Here is a 19958-nt window from a genome sequence, read left to right on the forward strand (position 1 = left end):
TAACCTTGTGTGACTCTCCACTCTGCTTGTAGGTTTTATCTTGGTAAGCACAGCGGCAGACAACTCACACTGCAGCATCATATGGGCTCTGCAGATCTAAACGCCACCTTCTACGGTCCCATCAAAAAGGTATGTGTCATCTTACAGGGGAAAAGAAGCACGATTCAGATGCTCAATGCTGCATGCTCATTGATGTGATGTTAAGGATTTACAAACGCACATAAAGAATTTAAAGTCTTAAGTAAATGGACTGTACTTATATAGAGCTTTCTCGTCATTATGACCACTCAAAGCGCTTTTACATTACATCTCATTCACCCACTCTCACTAATTTATACAGGATGCAGGGTTTCAGTTTTATACAGTTTTAGTGTCAGGGTCTCAAACTCAATTTAACCAGGGGGGCTTCTGATTGCCAGTTGGGCGCTAACTCGCGATCGTATGAAGTCAGTGTAGAGGTCTCACTCCCCACATACTTCTGTGTGGTCCATTTCAGAGTGAGAAATGCCATGTGTGGCGTGAGTAGGCATGGGCCGGTATGAGATTCTGGCGGTATGATAACCATAAGCAAAAAAATCACGGTTTCACGGTATGGCGGTATTGCGCAATAGCTCTAAAATGTTCCTAAAAGGAAGAAAAATAAAGACAGACATGTTAATTTAACCTGAATCTGTAATGACAGTGTGAGAGGTCGTGATACTCTATGCTGCAGCTGCACCACCTGACGGATTTCTGACCAGCACTTCCTGTCTTTGACCAGACTAAAAACAGCTCATACCTCAAGAACGGTATGAGGAAGGAAAGACAAAAGGAAGGAAGGAAGGAAGGAAAGGAGGGAAAAGGGATTAGGAAGGAAAGGAAGGAGGGAAGGAAAGACAAAAGGAAGGAAGGAAAGGAAGAGGGAAAAGGGATTAGGAAGGAAAGGAAGGAGGGAAGGAAAGACAAAAGGAAGGAAGGAAGGATTTATATGACCAGACTAAAAACAGCTCATACCTCAGGAACGGTATGACAGGAAATTTAGCGGTTTCGGTTATCGTGGCTTTTTCAAGGTATACCTTGAACACGGTTATCATCCCATGCCTAGGCGTGAGACCGTGAGAACTGGCTTGAATGCATGAGTCTCACTATACACAGCTAAAGTGATAATGTTAAAACAACTGCATATATTTTCCTGAGAATGATCGGTGCTATAATTAGCACTGCTCGATTTTTTTTTTTCCTAGTAATTATTAGGGGTGTGACGATACACTCAGCTCACAAGACGAGACGAGACACGATATTGGGTTCACGAGATCGAGACGAGATTTTAACTTTATTTTTAAGAAAACTTCAATGAGGAAATAAATGACCGTTCTTTTATTTGAAATTCACAAAATGGAAATTGAATTGAAATGTTTCAACTAATCATCTTGTAATGAATCACTTTAGTTCTACTTTCTGAATATATAACTATCATATGCAGTATGCAGCACTGTAAAAGGTTTCCCCATATAGATATTTTATAGATGGATCTTTTTTCTTTTAACACTACGACGAGAATTATCGTCGTGTTTTCGTCTCGCGAGATCTCGCACCACGAGATCTCGTCACACCCCTAGTAATTATGGTAATGATTTTCTCTAATTTTCCCAGATCAGACCAAGTAATGACACCGTTGGTCTGATCCGCTGAATCTCTGAACCCGTTTATAAATTTGTATTTGTTCGGTCCCAACATAACCAGGAGGATGGGTCGGAGGTCGGCGTGGGAGGCGCCCAGGTGACGGGCTCCAATACCAGGAAGCACATCTTACAGGTCTCCACCTTCCAGATGACCATCCTCATGCTGTTCAACAACAGAGAGAAGTCCGTCTTTGAGGTACAAAAAAGATTCACTGCACCTTCACAACAGAAGAGTGTGTCATGAGTTTAGCTTTAACCCTCCTGTTGTCCTCGAGTCAAGGGAGGAAGGAAGGAAAGGAGGAAGGCAGGAGGTAGGGAGGAAGGAAGAAGGAAAGGAGGGAGGGAAGAAGGGAAGTGAGTAAGGAAAGAAGGAAGGAAGGAAGGAAGGAAGGAAAGGAGGGAAGGAGGAAAAGAGGAACAAAGGAAGGAAGGGAGGAAGGAAAGAAGGAAGGAGGGAAGGAAGGAAGTGAGGAAGGAAAGAAGGAAGTGAGGAAGGAAAGGAGTAAGGAGGGAGGGGGGAAATAGGAAGGAAGTATGGAAGGAGGAAGGAGCAAAGAAAGAGGAAAGGAGAGTAGGAATGAAAGAAACATTAAAGAAAGAGGGAGGAGGAAAGAAAGGAGGAGGAAGGAAGGAAAGAAAGAAGGGATGAGAAAGGGAAGGTAAGAAGGAAGGAAAGAAAGAAAGGAGGAGGAAGGAAGGAAGGAAAGAAAGAAGGGATGAGAAAGGGAAGGTAAGAAGGGGGGAAAGAAAGAAAGGAGGAGGAAGGAAAGAAAGAAAGAAAGGAGAAGGAAGGAAGGAAGGAAAGAAAGAAGGGATGAGAAAGGGAAGGTAAGAAGGAAGGAAAGAAAGAAAGGAGGAGGAAGGAAAGAAAGAAAGGAGGAGGAAGGAAGGAAGGAAAGAAAGAAGGGATGAGAAAGGGAAGGTAAGAAGGAAGGAAGGAAAGAAAGAAAGGAGGAGGAAGGAAGGAAAGAAAGAAAGAAAGAAAGAAGGGATGAGAAAGTGAAGGTAAGAAGGAAGGAAAGAAAGAAAGGAGGAGGAAGGAAGGAAAGAAAGAAAGAAAGAAAGAAGGGATGAGAAAGGAAGGTAAGAAGGAAGGAAGGGAAGGTAAGAAGGAAGGGATGAGAAAGAAAGGAAAGAAAGAAGGGATGAGGAAGGAAGGATTCCTCCATTTTCTATTATTTTCCTTAAGTAAGAATTATAATTTTGCTCCCTTGCTTCTCTCCTAAATTCCTTCCTATTTTCATCCTCATTCCTTTCCTTCCTTCCTTCCTCTTTTCTCCTTCCTCCCTTGCTTCTCTCCTAAATTCCTTCCTATTTTCGTCCTTATTCCTTTCCTTTCCTTCCTTCCTTTCGACCTTCCTTCCTTCCTCCTTTCCTTCCTCCCTTGCTTCTCTCCTAAATTCCTTCCTATTTTCATCCTCATTCCTTTCCTTCCTTCCTTCCTCTTTTCTCCTTCCTCCCTTGCTTCTCTCCTAAATTCCTTCCTATTTTCGTCCTTATTCCTTTCCTTTCCTTCCTTCCTTTCGACCTTCCTTCCTTCCTCCTTTCCTTCCTCCCTTGCTTCTCTCCTAAATTCCTTCCTATTTTCATCCTTATTCCTTTCCTTCCTTCCTCTTTTCTCCTTCCTCCCTTGCTTCTCTCCTAAATTCCTTCCTATTTTCGTCCTTATTCCTTTCCTTTCCTTCCTTCCTTTCAACCTTCCTTCCTTCCTCCTTTCCTTCCTCCCTTGCTTCTCTCCTAAATTCCTTCCTATTTTCGTCCTTATTCCTTTCCTTCCTTCCTTCCTTCCTTCCTCTTTTCTCCTTCCTCCTTTCCTTCCTCCCTTGCTTCTCTCCTAAATTCCTTCCTATTTTCGTCCTTATTCCTTTCCTTTCCTTCCTTCCTTTCAACCTTCCTTCCTTCCTTCCTCCTTTCCTTCCTCCCTTGCTTCTCTCCTAAATTCCTTCCTATTTTCATCCTCATTCCTTTCCTTCCTTCCTTCCTCTTTTCTCCTTCCTCCCTTGCTTCTCTCCTAAATTCCTTCCTATTTTCATCCTCATTCCTTTCCTTCCTTTCTTCCTTCCTTCCTTCCTCCTTTCCTTCCTTCCATCCTTTGCAACATTTGTCTGACTGTGTGTCTTCTACGTCTTTAATCTCTTGATCTTTCCCCCGTGTTCAGGAGATCCAGCAGGAGACGGATATCCCAGAGAGGGAGCTGGTGCGAGCGCTCCAGTCGTTGGCCTGTGGGAAACCGACTCAGAGAGTTCTCACCAAAGAGCCGAAGTCCAAGGAGATCGAGAACGGCCACGTGTTTACAGTCAACGACCAGTTTACCTCCAAGCTGCACCGCGTCAAGATCCAGACAGGTACGACAAAAAAGAGTCATCACGTTAACCATCATCTTTTTATAAAGTGTTTTAACCTTCCTGTCGTCCTCCCGGGTCAAAGTGACCCCGTCTGGTTTGACTTGTTCCCTCTTTCTTTCCTTTCTCCTTTCCTTCCTCCCTCCCTCCTTTCCTTCCTGGCCTCCTTCTCTCATTCTTTCCTCCCTCCTTTCTTTCCTTCTTTCTTTCCTTCCTTGCCTCCTTCTCTCTTTCTTTCCTCCCTCCTTCCTTCTTTCCTCCCTCCTTTCCTTCCTTCTTTCCTTCCTTCCTCCTCCCTTTTTTCTTTCCTTCCTTCCTCCTCCCTTCCTCCTTTCCTTCCTCCCTCATCCCTTCTTTCTTTCCTTCCTTCTTCATCCCTTCCTCCCTCCTTTCCTTCCTTCCTTCCTTCCTCCTCCCTTCCTTCTTTATTCCCTCTTTCTTTAATTTTTCTTTCATTCCTCCCCTCCTTCCCTCTTTCTTTGCTCCCTCCTCCTTCCATACTTCCTTCCTTCTTTCCTCCCTCCTCCCTCCTTCCTTCCCCCCTTCCCTTCTTCCCTCCTTCCTTCCACCTTCCTCCCCCCTTTCCTTCCTTTTTCCTTCTTTCCTTCCTTCTTTCCTCCCTCCTTTCCTTCATTTTTCCTTCCCTCCTTCCTTCTTTCCTCCCTCCTTTCCTTCCCTACTTTCCTTGCTCCCTCCTTTCCTTCTTCCTCCCATCCTTCCTTCCTTGACTCGAGGACAACAGGAGGGTTAAAGAACTTACTTGACAAAAAGCACATGTACTCCTTTAGTCACACTGCTTGGCTTTAACATTTATCTTCCTGATGATGATGATGATGATGATGATGATGATGATGATGTTGTGCTGCTCCTCCCAGTGGCTGCCAAACAGGGGGAGTCAGACCCAGAGCGGAAGGAGACACGGCAGAAAGTGGACGACGACAGGAAGCATGAGATCGAAGCTGCCATAGTTCGCATCATGAAGTCCAGAAAGAAGATGCAGCACAACATCTTAGTAGCAGAGGTCAGTCTCCTCAAACATGCTTGTTGGGACTTTACTACGTTGTCATGGTAGCAGTTTGTCAATCACGACATAGCCACGCCCTAAAGCATCCATCATATTTCTCATAGACTTTCATTCAATCACTCAGTGGAGTCGCCCTCTGCTGGCCGTTAGTAAGAATGCAGGTTTAACCCTCCTGTCATCCTCCATCTCTTTTGACTGTTCCTTCCTTCCTTCCTTCCTTCCTTCCTTCCTTCCTTCCTCTTTTCCTCCCTCCCTCCTTACTCCTTTCCTTCCTTCCTTCCTCTTTTCCTCCCTCCCTCCTTACTCATTTCCTTCCTCATTCCTCTTTTCCTCCCTCCCTCCCTCCTTACTCATACCTTACTCATACCTTCCTCATTCCTTCCTTCCTTCCTTCCTTCCTTCCTTCCTTCCTCGTTACCTCCCTCCCTCCTTACTCCTTTCCTTCCTCATTCCTTCCTTCCTTCCTTCCTTCCTCTTTTCCTCCCTCCCTCCCTCCTTACTCCTTTCCTTTCTCATTCCTTCCTTCTTTCCTTCCTTCCTTCCATTCTTCCTTCCTTCCTTCCTTCCTCCCTCCTTTCCTTCCTTCCTCCCTCCCTCCCTCCCTTCCCTCTTTCCTCTTCTTCCTTTCCATCCTTCCTTCCTCCCTCCTTTCCTTCCTTCTTCATTCCTTCCTTCCTTCCTCTTTTCCTCCCTCCCTCCCTCCTTTCCTTCCTTCTTTCCTTCCTTCCTCCCTCCTTTCCTTCCTTCTTCCTCCCTTCCTTCCTTGACTCGAGGACAACAGGAGGGTTAAAGAGCTTCAGCATTGGCTTCACTCCTCGGAAACAGAACTACCTGCTCAGATTTTACACCTTTAGTGAGCCCCAAAGTTGATATTGAACTGAAGATATGAAGTAAGGTGATGTGTACTGATTGTTATTTGTGTGTGTGTGTCTCCGTCTCCGCAGGTCACGCAGCAGTTGCGAGCACGATTCCTCCCTAGTCCCGTAGTCATCAAGAAGCGCATTGAAGGACTCATTGAGAGGGAATATTTGGCACGAACACCAGAGGACCGCAAAGTGTACACTTACGTAGCGTAAAAAAACAAATTTAAATTCAGTGACGGCAAAAACACGGAGGTTGAGATATAAACTGGCGAGCCTTGTTTTCTGTGGACTGCTATGAGGTTTTTTTTTTTTTGAAAGAACTTGGAAGTGCTTTCATCATTGATTCTGGGAAACACTGGGAAGCTTAACTTTTCTTCCATAAAAATTGTGTAAAGAAAAAAAAAAAAGGAAAAAAAAGAGAAAGAAAGAAATCATGCAAAAAGATGAGGAAGTTTTCTAGCAATATTAGATTTCTTCTGCTAAGAGAAAAAAGAAAAAGGAGGAGGAGGAGGAGGAGGAGGAGGAGGAGTGGGGGGGGGCGGGGTCTAGTTTTGTACAAAATCATGTTTCTTGTGGCCTTTGGAGAGAATTGTGTGAGAGAGCCTGTTTGCCAATTAGCCCACGTTGCTGATCTCGACCGAGGATCCAGAGCGAGCGTTAAAAAAAATGTTACTGAGCAAACAAAAAAAACATGCGGCGGTTACCATGGAGACCAAGAAAACATTTTTGAATTCACTCCCCTGTTTTTAAATGTTGATGTCAATGTTGTTATGTTTGTGTTTTTTGGGTGGCACAATGATGATGGCTGTACAGGTTGACAGACACTCTTGGCCTTTTTTTTTTTCCTTTTCTTTTTTTTTTTTTTTTTTTTTTTTTTAATAGAAAGGATTTTAAAATTTAAAGAAGAGGACAGGAAGTGTTAACTGGTACAGACCTGGTTTACATACGACCGCAGTAAAAATACATTTTTGAGTACTTGATAAAAAACATGAAGAGTGCTTTTAACCCTTGTGTCGTCCTCCCGGGTCAAATTGACCCCTCGTCTCTTTTGACTGTTCCTTCTTTCCTCCCTTCTTTCTTTGCTCCCTCCTCCTTCCATCCTTCCTTCCTCTTTTCCTCCTTTCTTTCCTCCCTTCCTTCTCTCCTAAATTCCTTCCTCTTTTGTTCCTTACTCCTTTCCTTCCTTCCTTCCTTCCTCCCTTCCTTCTCTCCTAAGTTCCTTCCTCTTTTCATCCTTACTCCTTTCCTTCCTCCCTTCCTTCTCTCCTAAATTCCTTCCTATTTTCATCCTCATTTCTTTCCTTCCTTCCTTCCTTCCTCTTTTCCTCCTTTCCTTCCTTCCTTCTCTCCTAAATTCCTTCCTATTTTCATCCTCATTCCTTTCCTTCCTTCCTTCCTTCCTCTTTTCCTCCTTCCCCCTTTCCTTCCTTCCTTGCTTCTCTCCTAAATTCCTTCCTATTTTCGTACTTATTCCTTTCCTTCCTTCCTTCCTCTTTTCCTCCTTTCTCCTTTCCTTCCTTCCTCCTGTCCTTCCTCGAGGACAACAGGAGGGTTAGTTTATGTTGCATATGTCCGTTTCTTTTTAGTTTTTTTTCTTTCCCTGAGGTTGATAGTGGATCTCTCATAGCTGAAGTATTTAATGCCATTGACAGTTACAAGTTACAATATTTTTGTGTCCAGGTCTGTACTGGTGGTGGTTAGAGACATCACAGCATGCTTTTATCTTAACGGATCAATCAGGGGTACAAAGACGCACATTAAACGCTCCATAGATGGTCTTCGGGGGTCTATCATGACACATTTTTCACTTCTTCAGGCCTGCTAAAAAAATATCTCCTCTCTTTGAATGGAAGGGTCCCATGTTGGTGCAAAGTTTCAAAGAGGATTTTGGTTGTTTTTTGTTTTTTTTTTAGTTATGTTTTTTTTGTTTTTTTCATTCTTGACTGCATTTTGAACGGGTGGAACCAGTCTAGCACCATGTCCTATGTGTACAAATTGTAAAATAATTATTGTACTCACTGCGAAAGGTGGATTGTACAGGGCCTTGTTTTCATCATATTAAATGTAGAATTGAAAAAAAAAAAAAAAAAAAGTTGAAAGGTTTGCGGTGGGTTTTTTTCTCTTTTTCTTTTTTACATCTTTTCATGAGAAGGCCTCGTCAGAAATACTTTGCCTCTCTGACCATAATTAAAGCTTAATGTAAATGGTGAGCCGCAGTCAAAAGCCCAACTCCGCCGGGCCTCTCAAGTACTTTGTTTACTGTGGTATTTTCAGATTTTAAATGCAACTTTTATTCTTTTTTTTTTGTTTGAATAGTCATCGGAAAAATATACTCCGCTGCAGGTTTATTAGGTCCACTCGGCTAAAGCTAATGTAAGCTAGCACAACAATAAATCCTGCTCTCATAAAAGTCATAATAACTGTAGGATGTAGTCATGTAGTGTTGTGTAGTTGGAGCTTCTTTCAATGAGGAATAACATTTAAAGTCAGCGTTTATTTGCGTATTTGCTGCTTCTCACAAACATTAACAGAGGACGACAAACAGCAGACCTCCAGCCGACATCTTGGCACGTTAAACGTTACTACTTCCTGTTTTTCACTATCAAAATAAAAGCATTTTAAGTAGATCAGCTCAAAGCTTTCAAAGGAAATTAAATCGCTGGTTAAACACAACTTTAAACATTTAAAGTCAGCGTTTATTTGCGTGTTTGCTGCTTCTCACAAACATTAACAGTGGATGACAAACAGCAGACATCTTGGCACGTTAACGTTACTACTTCCTGTTTGTCACTATCAAAATAAAAGCATTTCAAGTAGTTCAAAGGAAATTAAATATCTGGTTAAACACAACAATAACCATTTCTTGTTTCTTATCTCATGTAAATATTGTAAATAAGAACATTTCCAACTGTAAATACTTTTCTCTTTTAACTAACCATTAATTAACTTATTCATCTATTTAATTTAATTTAACATTTCTTAACATGTATTGTACAGGTTGTATTATTATTGTATAGTTACACAAACACTGAATTTGACTACAAAACTGATGTATTTGTACTTATTACTATAGCACAATGTGTATATATACTATACTATATATATTACTATACTAACTTACTATACTTATTAACATCTTATTCTATTTACATTGACACTATATTTCAAAGGAAAACATAATACTCTATACTCATAATGTAACCACATCTAATAATTCAGATTAATATTATACAAGGAAAATGTCAGCTTATAAAACTTCCTTTAGTGTATGAAATATAAAAATAAATAAAAAAAAGTAAAAAATAACATGACAGTCAACATGACAGTTACCTACTTACACATTAAAGCATCTGAGATAATAATCTAATCTATATTTATGATTTATTATAAAATTACAACTATGTGATGAGAACTTTTAAATACTGCTGCTTTTACATTGTTATATTTTTATGGAAATATACAAAGAGGTGTTTCTAACATTTATCTTTTTTATATAAATGTAGTGGACAAAATATTATGAACACCCCAAACTACAGCCTTCATAATTACCATAAAGTGACCCGCCGAGGGGTCCGATCCGGTCCATTTTCCTTCCTGTCTTCTTTTCCTTCCTTCCTTCCTTCCATCTTTCCTTCCTTCCTTCCATCCTTCCTTCCTTACTCGTTCCCTTCCTTCCTTCCTTCCTTCCATCTTTCCATCCATCCTTCCTTCTTTTCCTTCCTTCCTTCCTTCCTTACTCGTTCCCTTCCTTCCTTCCTTCCTTCCTTCCATCTTTTCATCCTTCCTTCCATCCATCCATCCTTCCTTCCTTCCACCTTTCCTTCCTTCCTTCCTTCCTTACTTGTTCCCTTCCTTGCTTCCTCCCTTCCTTCCTTCCTTACTTTTAATGATTTGACCAACATGAGATCATATAGTTCTGTATGCGGCCCTTGAATGAAGATGAGTTTGACCTTCCTGTTCTAGACTGTATAACTTTTTTCCACATGTACACAGATTTTATGGGCCTGCTTAAAGGACAAGTTGACAGTTTTTTTTTTCAAATCTATCCTAAAATATCAGTCAGGTGTCCACATGAACACTGAAAGAGAAATCATTCCTCCTGTTCATACTGGCTATTAAAAGATCCCCTCTTAATGTGCTTTCAGTGTAAGTATTGGGAGGAAATCTACAGTCATTTAACCCTCCTGTCGTCCTCCCGGGTCAAATTGACCCCATCTCTCTTTTGACTGTTCCTTCCTTCCGTCCATCTTCCTTCCTTCCTTCCTTCCTTCCTCTTTCTTTAATTTTTCCTTCTTTCTTCCCCTCCTTCCCTCTTTCTTTGTTCATTTCCTTCCATCATTCCTTGCTTCCTTCCTTCCTCCTTTCCTTCCTCTTTTCCTACCTACCTCCCCCCCTCCCTCCTTACTCCTTTCCTTCCTTCCTTCCTTACTCATTTCCTTCCTTCCTCCTTCCCTCCCTCCTTACTCCTTTCTTTCTTTCCTTCCGTCCTTCCTCCCTCCCTCCTTTCCTTCCTTCCTTCCTTCCTCCTTTCCTCCCTCCCTACTTACTCCTTTCCTCCCTCCCTCCTTCCTTCCTTCCTCCCTCCTTACTCCTTTCTTTCTTTCCTTCCTTCTTTCCTCCCTTCCTCATCCCTTCCTGTCTCCTTTCCTCCCTCCTTCCTTCCTTCTTCCCTTCCTTCCTTCACCTGAGGACAACAGGAGGGTTAATGCAAAATACATTTTAAAGCTTATAAGGCTTCATCAGTCTGAGTCATACCAAGTGGATATCTGACACATTTACAGTCTTTGTAGCATCAGATTCCCTCTTAGTGTTTCCCTGTTGAGACAAACAAAAAGACTCTAACATTAAAAGTAATTTGCTTGGACTCATTTGGACATCTGAAGCTTCATATTAGCTTCAGATCAACTTTTAAATCCATTTTTGCACAGAAGGAGGACTGTGGATTTTGGCTCCCATCACTTACATTGTAAGTGCATTATGAAGGGATCTTGGCCGGCATACAGGAGGAATTATTACAGCAAGAAAACCTGCTTTAGTGTTAATTTGGGCTTTTGAACGTGTTGTTTTAAGACCGGCTTTGGAAAAAAATGTGAACCTTAAATTAAATTTGGCAGCTTATCTCTCATGTTTGGTCTTTTCACTTCACACACTAGAAGTTTAGGCTATATCCTGGAAACTAATACACTTGTAATGTAGAGAGGGATGTAAGCTAAACAAGAGTTTAATGCTCTTAACGGGGTCTTAACAAAACAACGTCTTTCATTTTGAGGGTTTAAAGCCTGCCCTCCACACGTCCCCTGCACTTTTTAAATCTGCCCCCATCCCGTCTGGCCTGTGTCCTTTGTCTTCTCATATTGTTAGACGCATGCCATCTGCTCAGCTGTTATTATAGGCAGCTTTAGAGTTTAACTAGCACAGCCTCGGCTTGCTTCCCTTTCGCCTAACAATTTAGTCTCAGAAACATTGCATCATACCATGTAGTCTAAACTTAAAAATAAAATAAAAAAGGAGCAATTACAGCGTTTGTTTTTTATGTTTTTGTTGTCTTTTAACATCCAGATCAGGGTTATGAAATTTTCATTAGTTTTTATTTAGTTTTTCAGTTTGCTTTTTTATTCCAGTTTAGTTTTTAGTGAGTTTAACAAGTGATTAAAGTAGTTTTACTTCAGTTTTTATTGACTTGAGGAATTGACTAGTTTTAGTTTTTGTTTACTTAGTCTTAGTTATCTCAAGAAGTAAAACTGAACAGAATACAATAAAAATGGAGAAAATACAAATTAAACTAAAATTTAGCTGATTTTATCTGCAATTCAGTTTAGTTTTAGTTAGTTTTGCATTGTTGCATTGTAATTTTTATTTAATTTTAATCTTAGTCTTAGTTTTTCAGGTATTGGAAGGAAAGCCTTGATTAGTAGAAGCTGAAAAGGATGAAATAATGCCTGTTATTGAGTGGAAAAAATGAAAAGAAAACTAAAACTAAGCTGATTTTTATCTGCAATTCAGCTTAGTTTTAGTTAATTTTGCATTGTTGCATTTTCATTTATTACAAAACTCTCTCATTTTTATTTTTATTCCAGTTAACTAATTTTTTTCCACTGCTACTTTTAGTCTTAATCTTAGTTTTCGTTAACTATAATAATAATAACTTTGCAGATTCAACACTCTGTATTTATCTTTGCCTGGTGACGTCAGCGTCCCAGCAAAGCAAGAGTCCCCCCTTTTTTTTTTTTTTTTTTTTTTTTTTTGGGAGGAGAGGAGAGGAGAGGGGGAAGAAGAAAGAGAGCTGTGGAAAAGAAATCAAAACGAAGATGCTTTTCACTCTCACCGGACTACAACCACACAGCTTCTTAGACTCTCTCTGTCTGGATATTACTCGACCACATGTGTAACCGTGTGTCGGACGATGTTTCGGAGAGTGTCGGTGTTAAAGGAGAGAGCCGAAGATGAGAACGTGGACTCCGGAGCGGAAACAGCCGAGTGAGTTAACGGTTGTCTTCGGTGTTAGCTCCAGGCTAACCGATGCTAACCAACGTCTTTTTTTTATTGTTTGTTTGTTTTTAACCTGCAGCCACAGTTAAAGCTAATTTTATGCAAAAAATAGTAAAGTCTGTTTGTGTGGATAACTCGAAACAACTCCTGGTTCAACTTCTGAGCCAACACAGTCATTCTTTTATTGTATTTTCTAATAATTTGGCTTTGTTTTTTAACGCTTAACAACAGATAATGTGTTGTCATGGTGATCAAAGCAACGGGGCAGTGTTCCAAACCTTTTTTGTTTTGTTTTTTTTAGCCGCAGTAGAAGCTAATTTTATCCAAAGAACAGTATAGTCTAATTGTGTGGATAGCTGAAACAACTACGGTTCAACTTCTGAGCCAGCACAGTATAATTGGTTTTATTCTTTATTTGTATTTTCTCATAATTTCGCTTTTTTTTAACGCTGTTAGCTGACGACAGATAATGTGTTGTCAAGGTGACCAAAGCAAAGGGGCAGTGTTCCAAACCTTTTTTCTTTTCTTTTTTCTTTTTTTTTAGCCGCAGTAGAAGCTCATTTTATCGAAAAACAGTAAAGTCTGATTGTGTAGATGACTAAAACAACTCCTGTTTCAGCTTCTGAACCAACACAGTAAAATTTGTTTCATTCTTTACTGCATTTTCTTTCTTTCTTTTTATAACTTTTTTTAACGTCTATGTTAGCTGACAACAGATAATGTGTTGTCATGGTGACCGAAGCTGCCACCGCAAGATGGAGACAGATTTGTGTCTTTCTTGTCTCTCCTGTCTGTGTGGTGTGATGATGTGATCACTCATCCTCCTCTTTGTTTTGTGCTGTGTAGATCTGACTGCAGCAGGATGTCAACATCTGGCAGTAAGTGTTTGTTCGTGCTCTACAACAGTAGTTAGATTTAGTTTGGCCACTTCCGTTCAATCTAAAACAGTCACTATTCTCAAGAAAGACATAATTTAAGGACCAGTTCATGATTATTTTTTCAGGTCTGTCTTAAAACCAGTCAGGTTTTCTTGTTACTCTGTCCTTTAATAAGAATGATCTCAATTGAGGCAGAGATTTAATGACTATTCAGTCTGTAATATGAATCAAGCTACATAAACACTGGAAAACTATATTTCCCATGATGCAACTCAACAGCATCCTTTCTTTTGACTGCTCCTGCCTGGTAAATGCCCTCTCATTCAAACTCCACATAACTAGTTTACCACACATGTTTTACATTATGATTTTGCAGTTTCCAAACTGAGATAAACATGATGACATAATTGGGGTTTTCAACAGTCTCGATTTTCTCCGCTCCTCCAGTGCCACATAAGCAACGGTTTTCTCAGGTTGAGTCATACCATCGGTAACAAGTGAACTGATTTTAATAAGTAGAAATGTCCCTCTTATTATGTAGACTTTTGTCAGAGCTTCAGATAAACATCTGCCCTGCCTGTTTTGACAAGTATTTGTATGAGAGCACCTGTTGCCCCTTTATTAGGTCATGTGGATGATTGCATCACCTGCAGTGTACATAAATATATTACAAATCTCATGATTTAATCTACCATGACTCAAGTGGAAGTTTTTCCTTTCACATTTGTCTCACATCTTAAACGAAGAAGACGACTTAAAACTTTACAAACAACATCCTTTACTATGTTCATGCAAAACATGATGTGTATGATACAGCAAGTTATGCAAATCACCCCTATGTCAGATTTTCATGTCCCTGTTTGTGTGTGTGTGTGTGTGCGACCCCAGTCGATCTCATGACCAGGCGGGTCAGGCAGCAGCAGCAGCAGCTCCTTCATCTGAACCTGCATCTGCTGGCCAACCCTGGAGACTCCCTGCTGCTGCAGCACACCCTGGATCGCCTCCTCCGCTGGCTCTGTCCAAGCCTCCGCATCTTCCATGTGTCAGAGAGGGCTTCCCCGTATAGAAGTTACACTCGTCTCAGTCCTGTGGCAGGTGTGTGGTCTTGTATTTATTATACATCTGACCATACGCAGGTGTCAGATATTTCACTGGCGGGATGCAAAACTCTGTCATACCCATAAATTCACTTTATTGCACATTTTGTTGGTGTGTTTATTTCCTGTAATAATTTCCATATGTGAGTGATAGACAAGCTTACAAACATGTCAACAATTTTAACTTTCCATGCATGTCAGCGACCCCCTCAAATGTTGCACACTCAGCTAGATATTACATTTTTTGTGTATGGTGTAAACGTTTAATCCCACAAATATCTGCCTATGCGAGAGCTGCATCTGTTTTCATTTAAGGTTGATTAGCCATAAATCTTTGCCAAAACATGTTTCAGGCTACCCTTCTCTGGCTATTACCTTCTTCCTTCATGAGGCTTATGGAGAGGAACGGATCCTCAAAGTGCTGGACTTCTTCCAGCGACCGCCTTGGCAGTACCACCACACGGAGAGCTGCGGCAACAGGACCAGAGGGATCCACATTACTTCCAGCAGCTCCCCATCCAACCCCCTGCTGCGGCCCTACCTCCTGCCCAGCCGAGACTTTTACAGCCTGGGTGCAGGGATGCCTGTGTGGGGGGTTCGGCCGGTGCACTGTGGAGGAGAAATACTACGTGTGACACTGTACAGTGTATATGACAACTATGAGGACGCTGTGCGGCTGTATGAGACGGTGCTGCAGCAACAGGCAGAAGAGCAGAAGACCGGATTCTGCTGGTTCACCCTCCATGCAGGCAAGTCTTCATGGGTTTTTGTAATGTATACATTCTTGCAATACCATTGGCTGATTAAACTGACTTACAAATAAATAAATGAAGTTGAATTAAATAAAGCTTCCCTCAACACATCTCCTTCTGCTCTGCTGAGTTATTTTTCTGTGTTGCTCCTCCTCTCACAGAGCCGGGGCTGTGCCTGCAGCTGGCTATAAAGCAGTTGTCACCAGGAGTTCGGGTGGAGCCTTGCAGCTCTGCTGTGCTACAGTTTAGTGTGGAGGAAATCGGCCAGCTGGTCCCTCTGCTGCCCAACCCCTGTACCCCCATCAGCAGCACACGCTGGCAGACGGAAGACCTGGATGGAAACAAAGTTCTCTTCCAGGTAGCTTAACAGAGAGATTTGATCCTGATAAAGGTTTTCATGTATAAGTTGTCAGATGGACCAAATATTAGTTTTTTTAAAGTTTATGTCGTACCTGCAGCACATTAAGTGCTGTGTTTATGTTAAGCCTTTTAGTCTGCCTCTCTCTTTATATAACATGAAAGATAATTGTGAAAGGAAGAGCAGCTGCTCATTGATTTATGCCCGGTGAAATTATGAGGTTTGTCGTACATCAGTGGTTGCTTTTAGCCAGAAGCAGCCCTACATTAACCGTAAACACACAGCACTCTGCTGGAAGGTTTACTCTATGATTATCTCACAGCACGCAGAGTCTAAAGAGCGGGATCTTTGTGTGAGATGTCGTATTCAACATGTAGCTGGCCAGCTTCCTCGGTACAGTCACCAGTTTGTTTTGGAGGGAAAAGGAATGAAAGTAAATGCAGTGCCTTTCAGTTTCATGTGTTTAGTTATATCACTCATGTAGGTCAAATTACATCACACGTATGACAAACAACATGTATGTCACATGTTAAAGGAAAAGTGGGCAGACTAGACTAAGACTATAAAATTTTTAAAGATGAATATTGGTTATTAATTTGCATACAATGCAAATCATGATGCAAATCATAGTTTGACAGATTTGCATGTGATGCAAATCACATTCAAATGCTTTCTTCATAGTGAAGAACATTTCATAAAAAGTTTTACTCCAAAAAGTTTTTGAAAAAAAGGAAAAATCCTCACAATAATAATAACATGAGGATTTTCTTTGACTAAATTATTACTTATTTTACTTTTTGATTATTTATCATTAGATTTACTAATTCAAAAGTTGGGTTGGAAAACCTAAAATATGTGACTGACTGACTGACTGACTGCTCTCCGGTTAATGTTGATGTTGTTTTTCTTACTCGTGTATTTAAAATCCTATTGCTTGATTCCTGTGTCTCAAACCTGACGAGACACAGCCCAACAACGGTTAAACTATCTTGTGCCAAATGGCTCATGTCAGGTTTCTTCCGTCTGTTCACATCACAGAATAATCAGTATTAACTATCTGGAATAAAATAAATAGGCTTGGTGTTACAATAATCTGCACTGGAAGATTTTATCAGTGAAACAATTGAGAGGGAAAATATTTCCTGTTCAATAAAATCAAAAACCACGCAGTTACCGTCTTAAACAGAAACAATCTCTAAGCTGTCAAAGCAGCCATATGTTGCATGCGTGTATGTTAATTCTGTCAAAGTTACTTAACTGGCTTAAATCTCTCTAGTCCTGCTATAAATCATAATCCTCCTCCTCCTGTCCCTCTGTACTGCAGGTGAAAACCCCGGCTCAACCTCCGCGACCCTTGACCTGTGCTTTCCCCCTGACCTGCCCCAGCGTGTCCCCTCGAGGAATGCAGTTCAGGAGCTCAGCACAGGGCCACAGCCTGTCGCCCTGCAGCCTCACGACCCCCCCGCCCTGGCAGACACACAGGCAGGGTGAGATATCTACAGTGTGTTAAACCTGCTGCATGTGTTAGCCGGTACTTTCCTGTCACAGAGTCATTATCGGGGAGTTGAGGGAAGAGGTAGCAGACGGAGACACAATGCTGGCATATGAGACAGCTCTCTAAATTACTGAAGCCCTAAGCTGTCTGCTAAAGTTCGCTGAGTTAGATGTAATGATTTGACTCAACTCCTGACAGTGTTACTTTTTAAATTTCCCCTCAGCTCACAGATAGCTGGACGATTTAACGATTATTTGTATGTGGGAGGTTTATTTATGTAAGAGCGGATCCCTAATGGGTCAGAGAGTGAATGTGAGAACTGGAAAGTGTGAAGTGTATTTACATGAATAACGGTTGGACAGTTAGTTTCAGTTATAATGAATTAAATTATTATCTTTTATAGCTGTTACAGAGTCTTCAGGGTATCATATGAATCTAAGAATGACTTATTTATTTATTCATTTTTACACACAAATAGTCAGATTGAACAAACAAAAAAAGTCTATAGCGGCTTTAATTTAAATATAAATCAAATTAAAACATCAGACATCATCTGTAATGATCACACCAGGCAGGCATCATGTTCAACAGCAGTGTATCACATCCAGAAGAGGTTTTGTGATGCCCGCTGTAGTGACACTGTCTGATGTGTGTGTGGTTGTCGACAGGCCACAGACCACGCAGTGACCCGATCCTGGAGAAGCTTCACGGAGGAGGAGGAGGAGGTGGAGCAGAGAGTCTGGGATCAGGAAGCTGCTGCAGCACCCCTCCAGGCAGCTCCTGCTACTCATCCCAGCGCAGCAGCCCCGCCCTGCCTCTCACCTCCAATCACCCGGACTCTCCTCTGCGCCCCGCCATCACCCGCTCTCTCTCCTATCTCCTCCTGGAAGAGGACGAGGAGGAGCCGGAGACCAACGTAGACACGGGGGTCCCCATCTCGTCTCACTCTGACTCAGCAGTCAAAGCCATCACTCGCTCTTCCTCCATGGACTTTCTGATGAACCTGCACTCAGAGAGACCCGCTGCTGTCGGGGCTTCGGCTGCTGAAGGTCTAGCCAAGGAACTGCTTGAATGTCTGCCACGGACACACATGCACCCTCAGGCGGGCTCCAGGACGTGGGGCTCCACCGGCTGTATGAATAAAGCCAGTAAAGGCAGCAGGACGGTGGTGATGAGGACTACTGCTGAGCAATGCACCAAGCCGCTGTCATCACACACGAACAATGAAGAGCCCGTCGACGAGTTCTTCATTTGAATTCTTGCCACTTCGTCACGTGTGTGTATGTGTGTGTGTGAGTGAGTGTGTGTGTGTGTGTGTGTGTGTTAAAAACCACAGTCATCATCTCAAAACGTAGCACATGGAGGAGATCGCAACATAGGTGGGACACGATGGGACCTTTGAAACATCTGAAGAGCTACAAGCAGACAGACGGAGCTGTGTAGTTTGACAAAGGAAACCAAAGTTGAGTTGTGGGGGGGGGGCAATTTCCTTAAAATGGTTTGACCCGCCCCCATAAATCACCCAAACACACAGCAGTACATGGTGATTGGTACTTTGAAGACAGTCCAGGTATTAATATTGATGAATGTCTAATTTACTTTTATATATTTAGGTCCAACTAATTGTTGTGTGCAGCTGTTGTGTTCAAGTGTAGCTGTGTGAGTAGGAAACCGTACGTGTTACTGTCTGGGTACTGATGCCAGTCTACGTCTCTGCCACTTTCCCCCACACCCGGGCAAGTTAACGTCTTCTTTTTCTTTGGATTGTCTTTGAAACAGATGTGTGAAAGCTGCGTTGATCGTGATTAGAAATCTGATTTAGTCTGATTGGTCTCCACAGTGTAGCAGCTTCAGTCGGCTCTACTTAGTAAAAGAAGCTCGATGGCTTTTGATTAAATTGGTTCACTTGCACTTCAAATGATCTCTGCTCTGGTGTTTGTGTGCTAAGATGACTACACGTTACTGTAATCTCACATCTTTTTCCCCCCATGTAGCCTAGAGTTAACGGGATTTAAAGAACTTAAAGAGAATATTTGGAGGGTTTTTTGTATTTTTTTTATATTGATGTAACCATTAGTATGTAAAGTGTCTCACAGCTTGAGATCTTTAAAATGTTAATTACTGTAAAATCACAGTAATCTGAGGGATTAAGAAGTGGAAACTGAAGTACTGCACTTACACAGACCTTTCATACAGCTGTCTACACATCAGGAGTATTCATGACGGACGTGTGCTGTATATCATGTGTGGAAAGTGAAATACTATGCATGTAACGACAGAGGTCATCTCTTCTAAAACACCAGTTACCTCATCGGTCGCTGTTTGGCCACATCTCAAGTGAAGTGTGGATCTTCTAAATTAACCCACTAAACCGATAAATCCTGAACCTGGTGATCACTTGTGTTGGTTGTGTGTTGTGTTCAGAGCCTCAGACGGCAGGGTGCGAGCATGTCTCTGGCCTCCACAGTGACGCCCGACATGACAACAAGTTTTTAAGATTGAATACTGATGTGATGCAGACGTCAGACTTGATTAGCGGCAGGATGAGCGTGCTGAACAGTGAGCTGAGTAATCAGTGAACCGCAGTACGAGCTGACAGACGGCTGCTCTGTCTGCAGCGAAGGGAAAAAGACAATCTGGCAGAAAGAAAAGGTCAGAAATGAACGTTTGTCGGATTCGTAATCACACTGCTGACAAAGTGCTGCTGTTCAGCCTTCAGAACAGACACAATCTCATCTTTGAAGTTCCAAACATTTCACGGTTATAATTGAATGATTTCTTCCTCTATAAGTGTTTTTTTCTTTTTTTAAATGCATCACATGGTTGACACGGCTGTCACTGAAGTTACTGCAGCAAAGCATATGGAACCAACACTGGCCAGAGGAAATAACTCTCATTTATACATTTTACAGTTACCGTCTTTGTAAGAGATGATATAAAAAACAAGTTTGGTTTTTTTCTGTCAGTGTGCAAATACTACAAGAGAGAAGACGACAGGT

The 19958-nt window shown here is 41.7% G+C and overlaps 2 protein-coding genes across 3 annotated transcripts in view; both read left to right on the forward strand.

The window, feature by feature from the left end:
• The window catches only part of cul3b (cullin 3b), a 30679-nt gene extending 24312 nt beyond the window's left edge, over positions 1–6367 (forward strand). Inside the window, exons 12-16 of one of the 2 annotated variants that reach the window (XM_053321472.1) lie at positions 33–135; positions 1723–1857; positions 3820–4006; positions 4879–5024; positions 5972–6367. In XM_053321472.1, the coding sequence (XP_053177447.1) occupies positions 33–135; positions 1723–1857; positions 3820–4006; positions 4879–5024; positions 5972–6103 (703 nt within the window). In that variant the 3' untranslated portion in view covers positions 6104–6367. The remainder of the gene's footprint in view (positions 1–32; positions 136–1722; positions 1858–3819; positions 4007–4878; positions 5025–5971) is intronic. The other variant, XM_053321474.1, reaches the window with a different exon arrangement.
• A 5926-nt stretch (positions 6368–12293) lies between these two features.
• On the forward strand, positions 12294–18248 carry LOC128360951 (protein FAM124B). The gene is made up of 7 exons (XM_053321511.1): positions 12294–12367; positions 13226–13257; positions 14146–14352; positions 14708–15103; positions 15268–15464; positions 16789–16951; positions 17628–18248. Exons 1-7 carry the CDS (start codon positions 12294–12296, stop codon positions 18212–18214), a joined length of 1656 nt encoding a protein of 551 aa, XP_053177486.1. The 3' UTR covers positions 18215–18248.
• The last annotated feature ends 1710 nt before the right edge of the window (positions 18249–19958 follow it).

Source organism: Scomber japonicus, chromosome 6 (genome assembly GCF_027409825.1).
Source record: "Scomber japonicus isolate fScoJap1 chromosome 6, fScoJap1.pri, whole genome shotgun sequence".
Classification (NCBI taxonomy): domain Eukaryota; kingdom Metazoa; phylum Chordata; class Actinopteri; order Scombriformes; family Scombridae; genus Scomber; species Scomber japonicus.

What these genes read in the sequence shown, in the direction of transcription:
- LOC128360951 (XM_053321511.1), top strand. Translation starts at nt 12,294, where the DNA reads ATGTTTCGGAGAGTGTCGGTGTTAAAGGAGAGAGCCGAAGATGAGAAC. An exon ending in TCCGGAGCGGAAACAGCCGA is followed by an intron (nt 12,368 to 13,225) that starts GTGAGTTAACGG and finishes TGTGCTGTGTAG; the next exon opens with ATCTGACTGCAGCAGGATGT. An exon ending in GAAACAAAGTTCTCTTCCAG is followed by an intron (nt 15,465 to 16,788) that starts GTAGCTTAACAG and finishes TCTGTACTGCAG; the next exon opens with GTGAAAACCCCGGCTCAACC.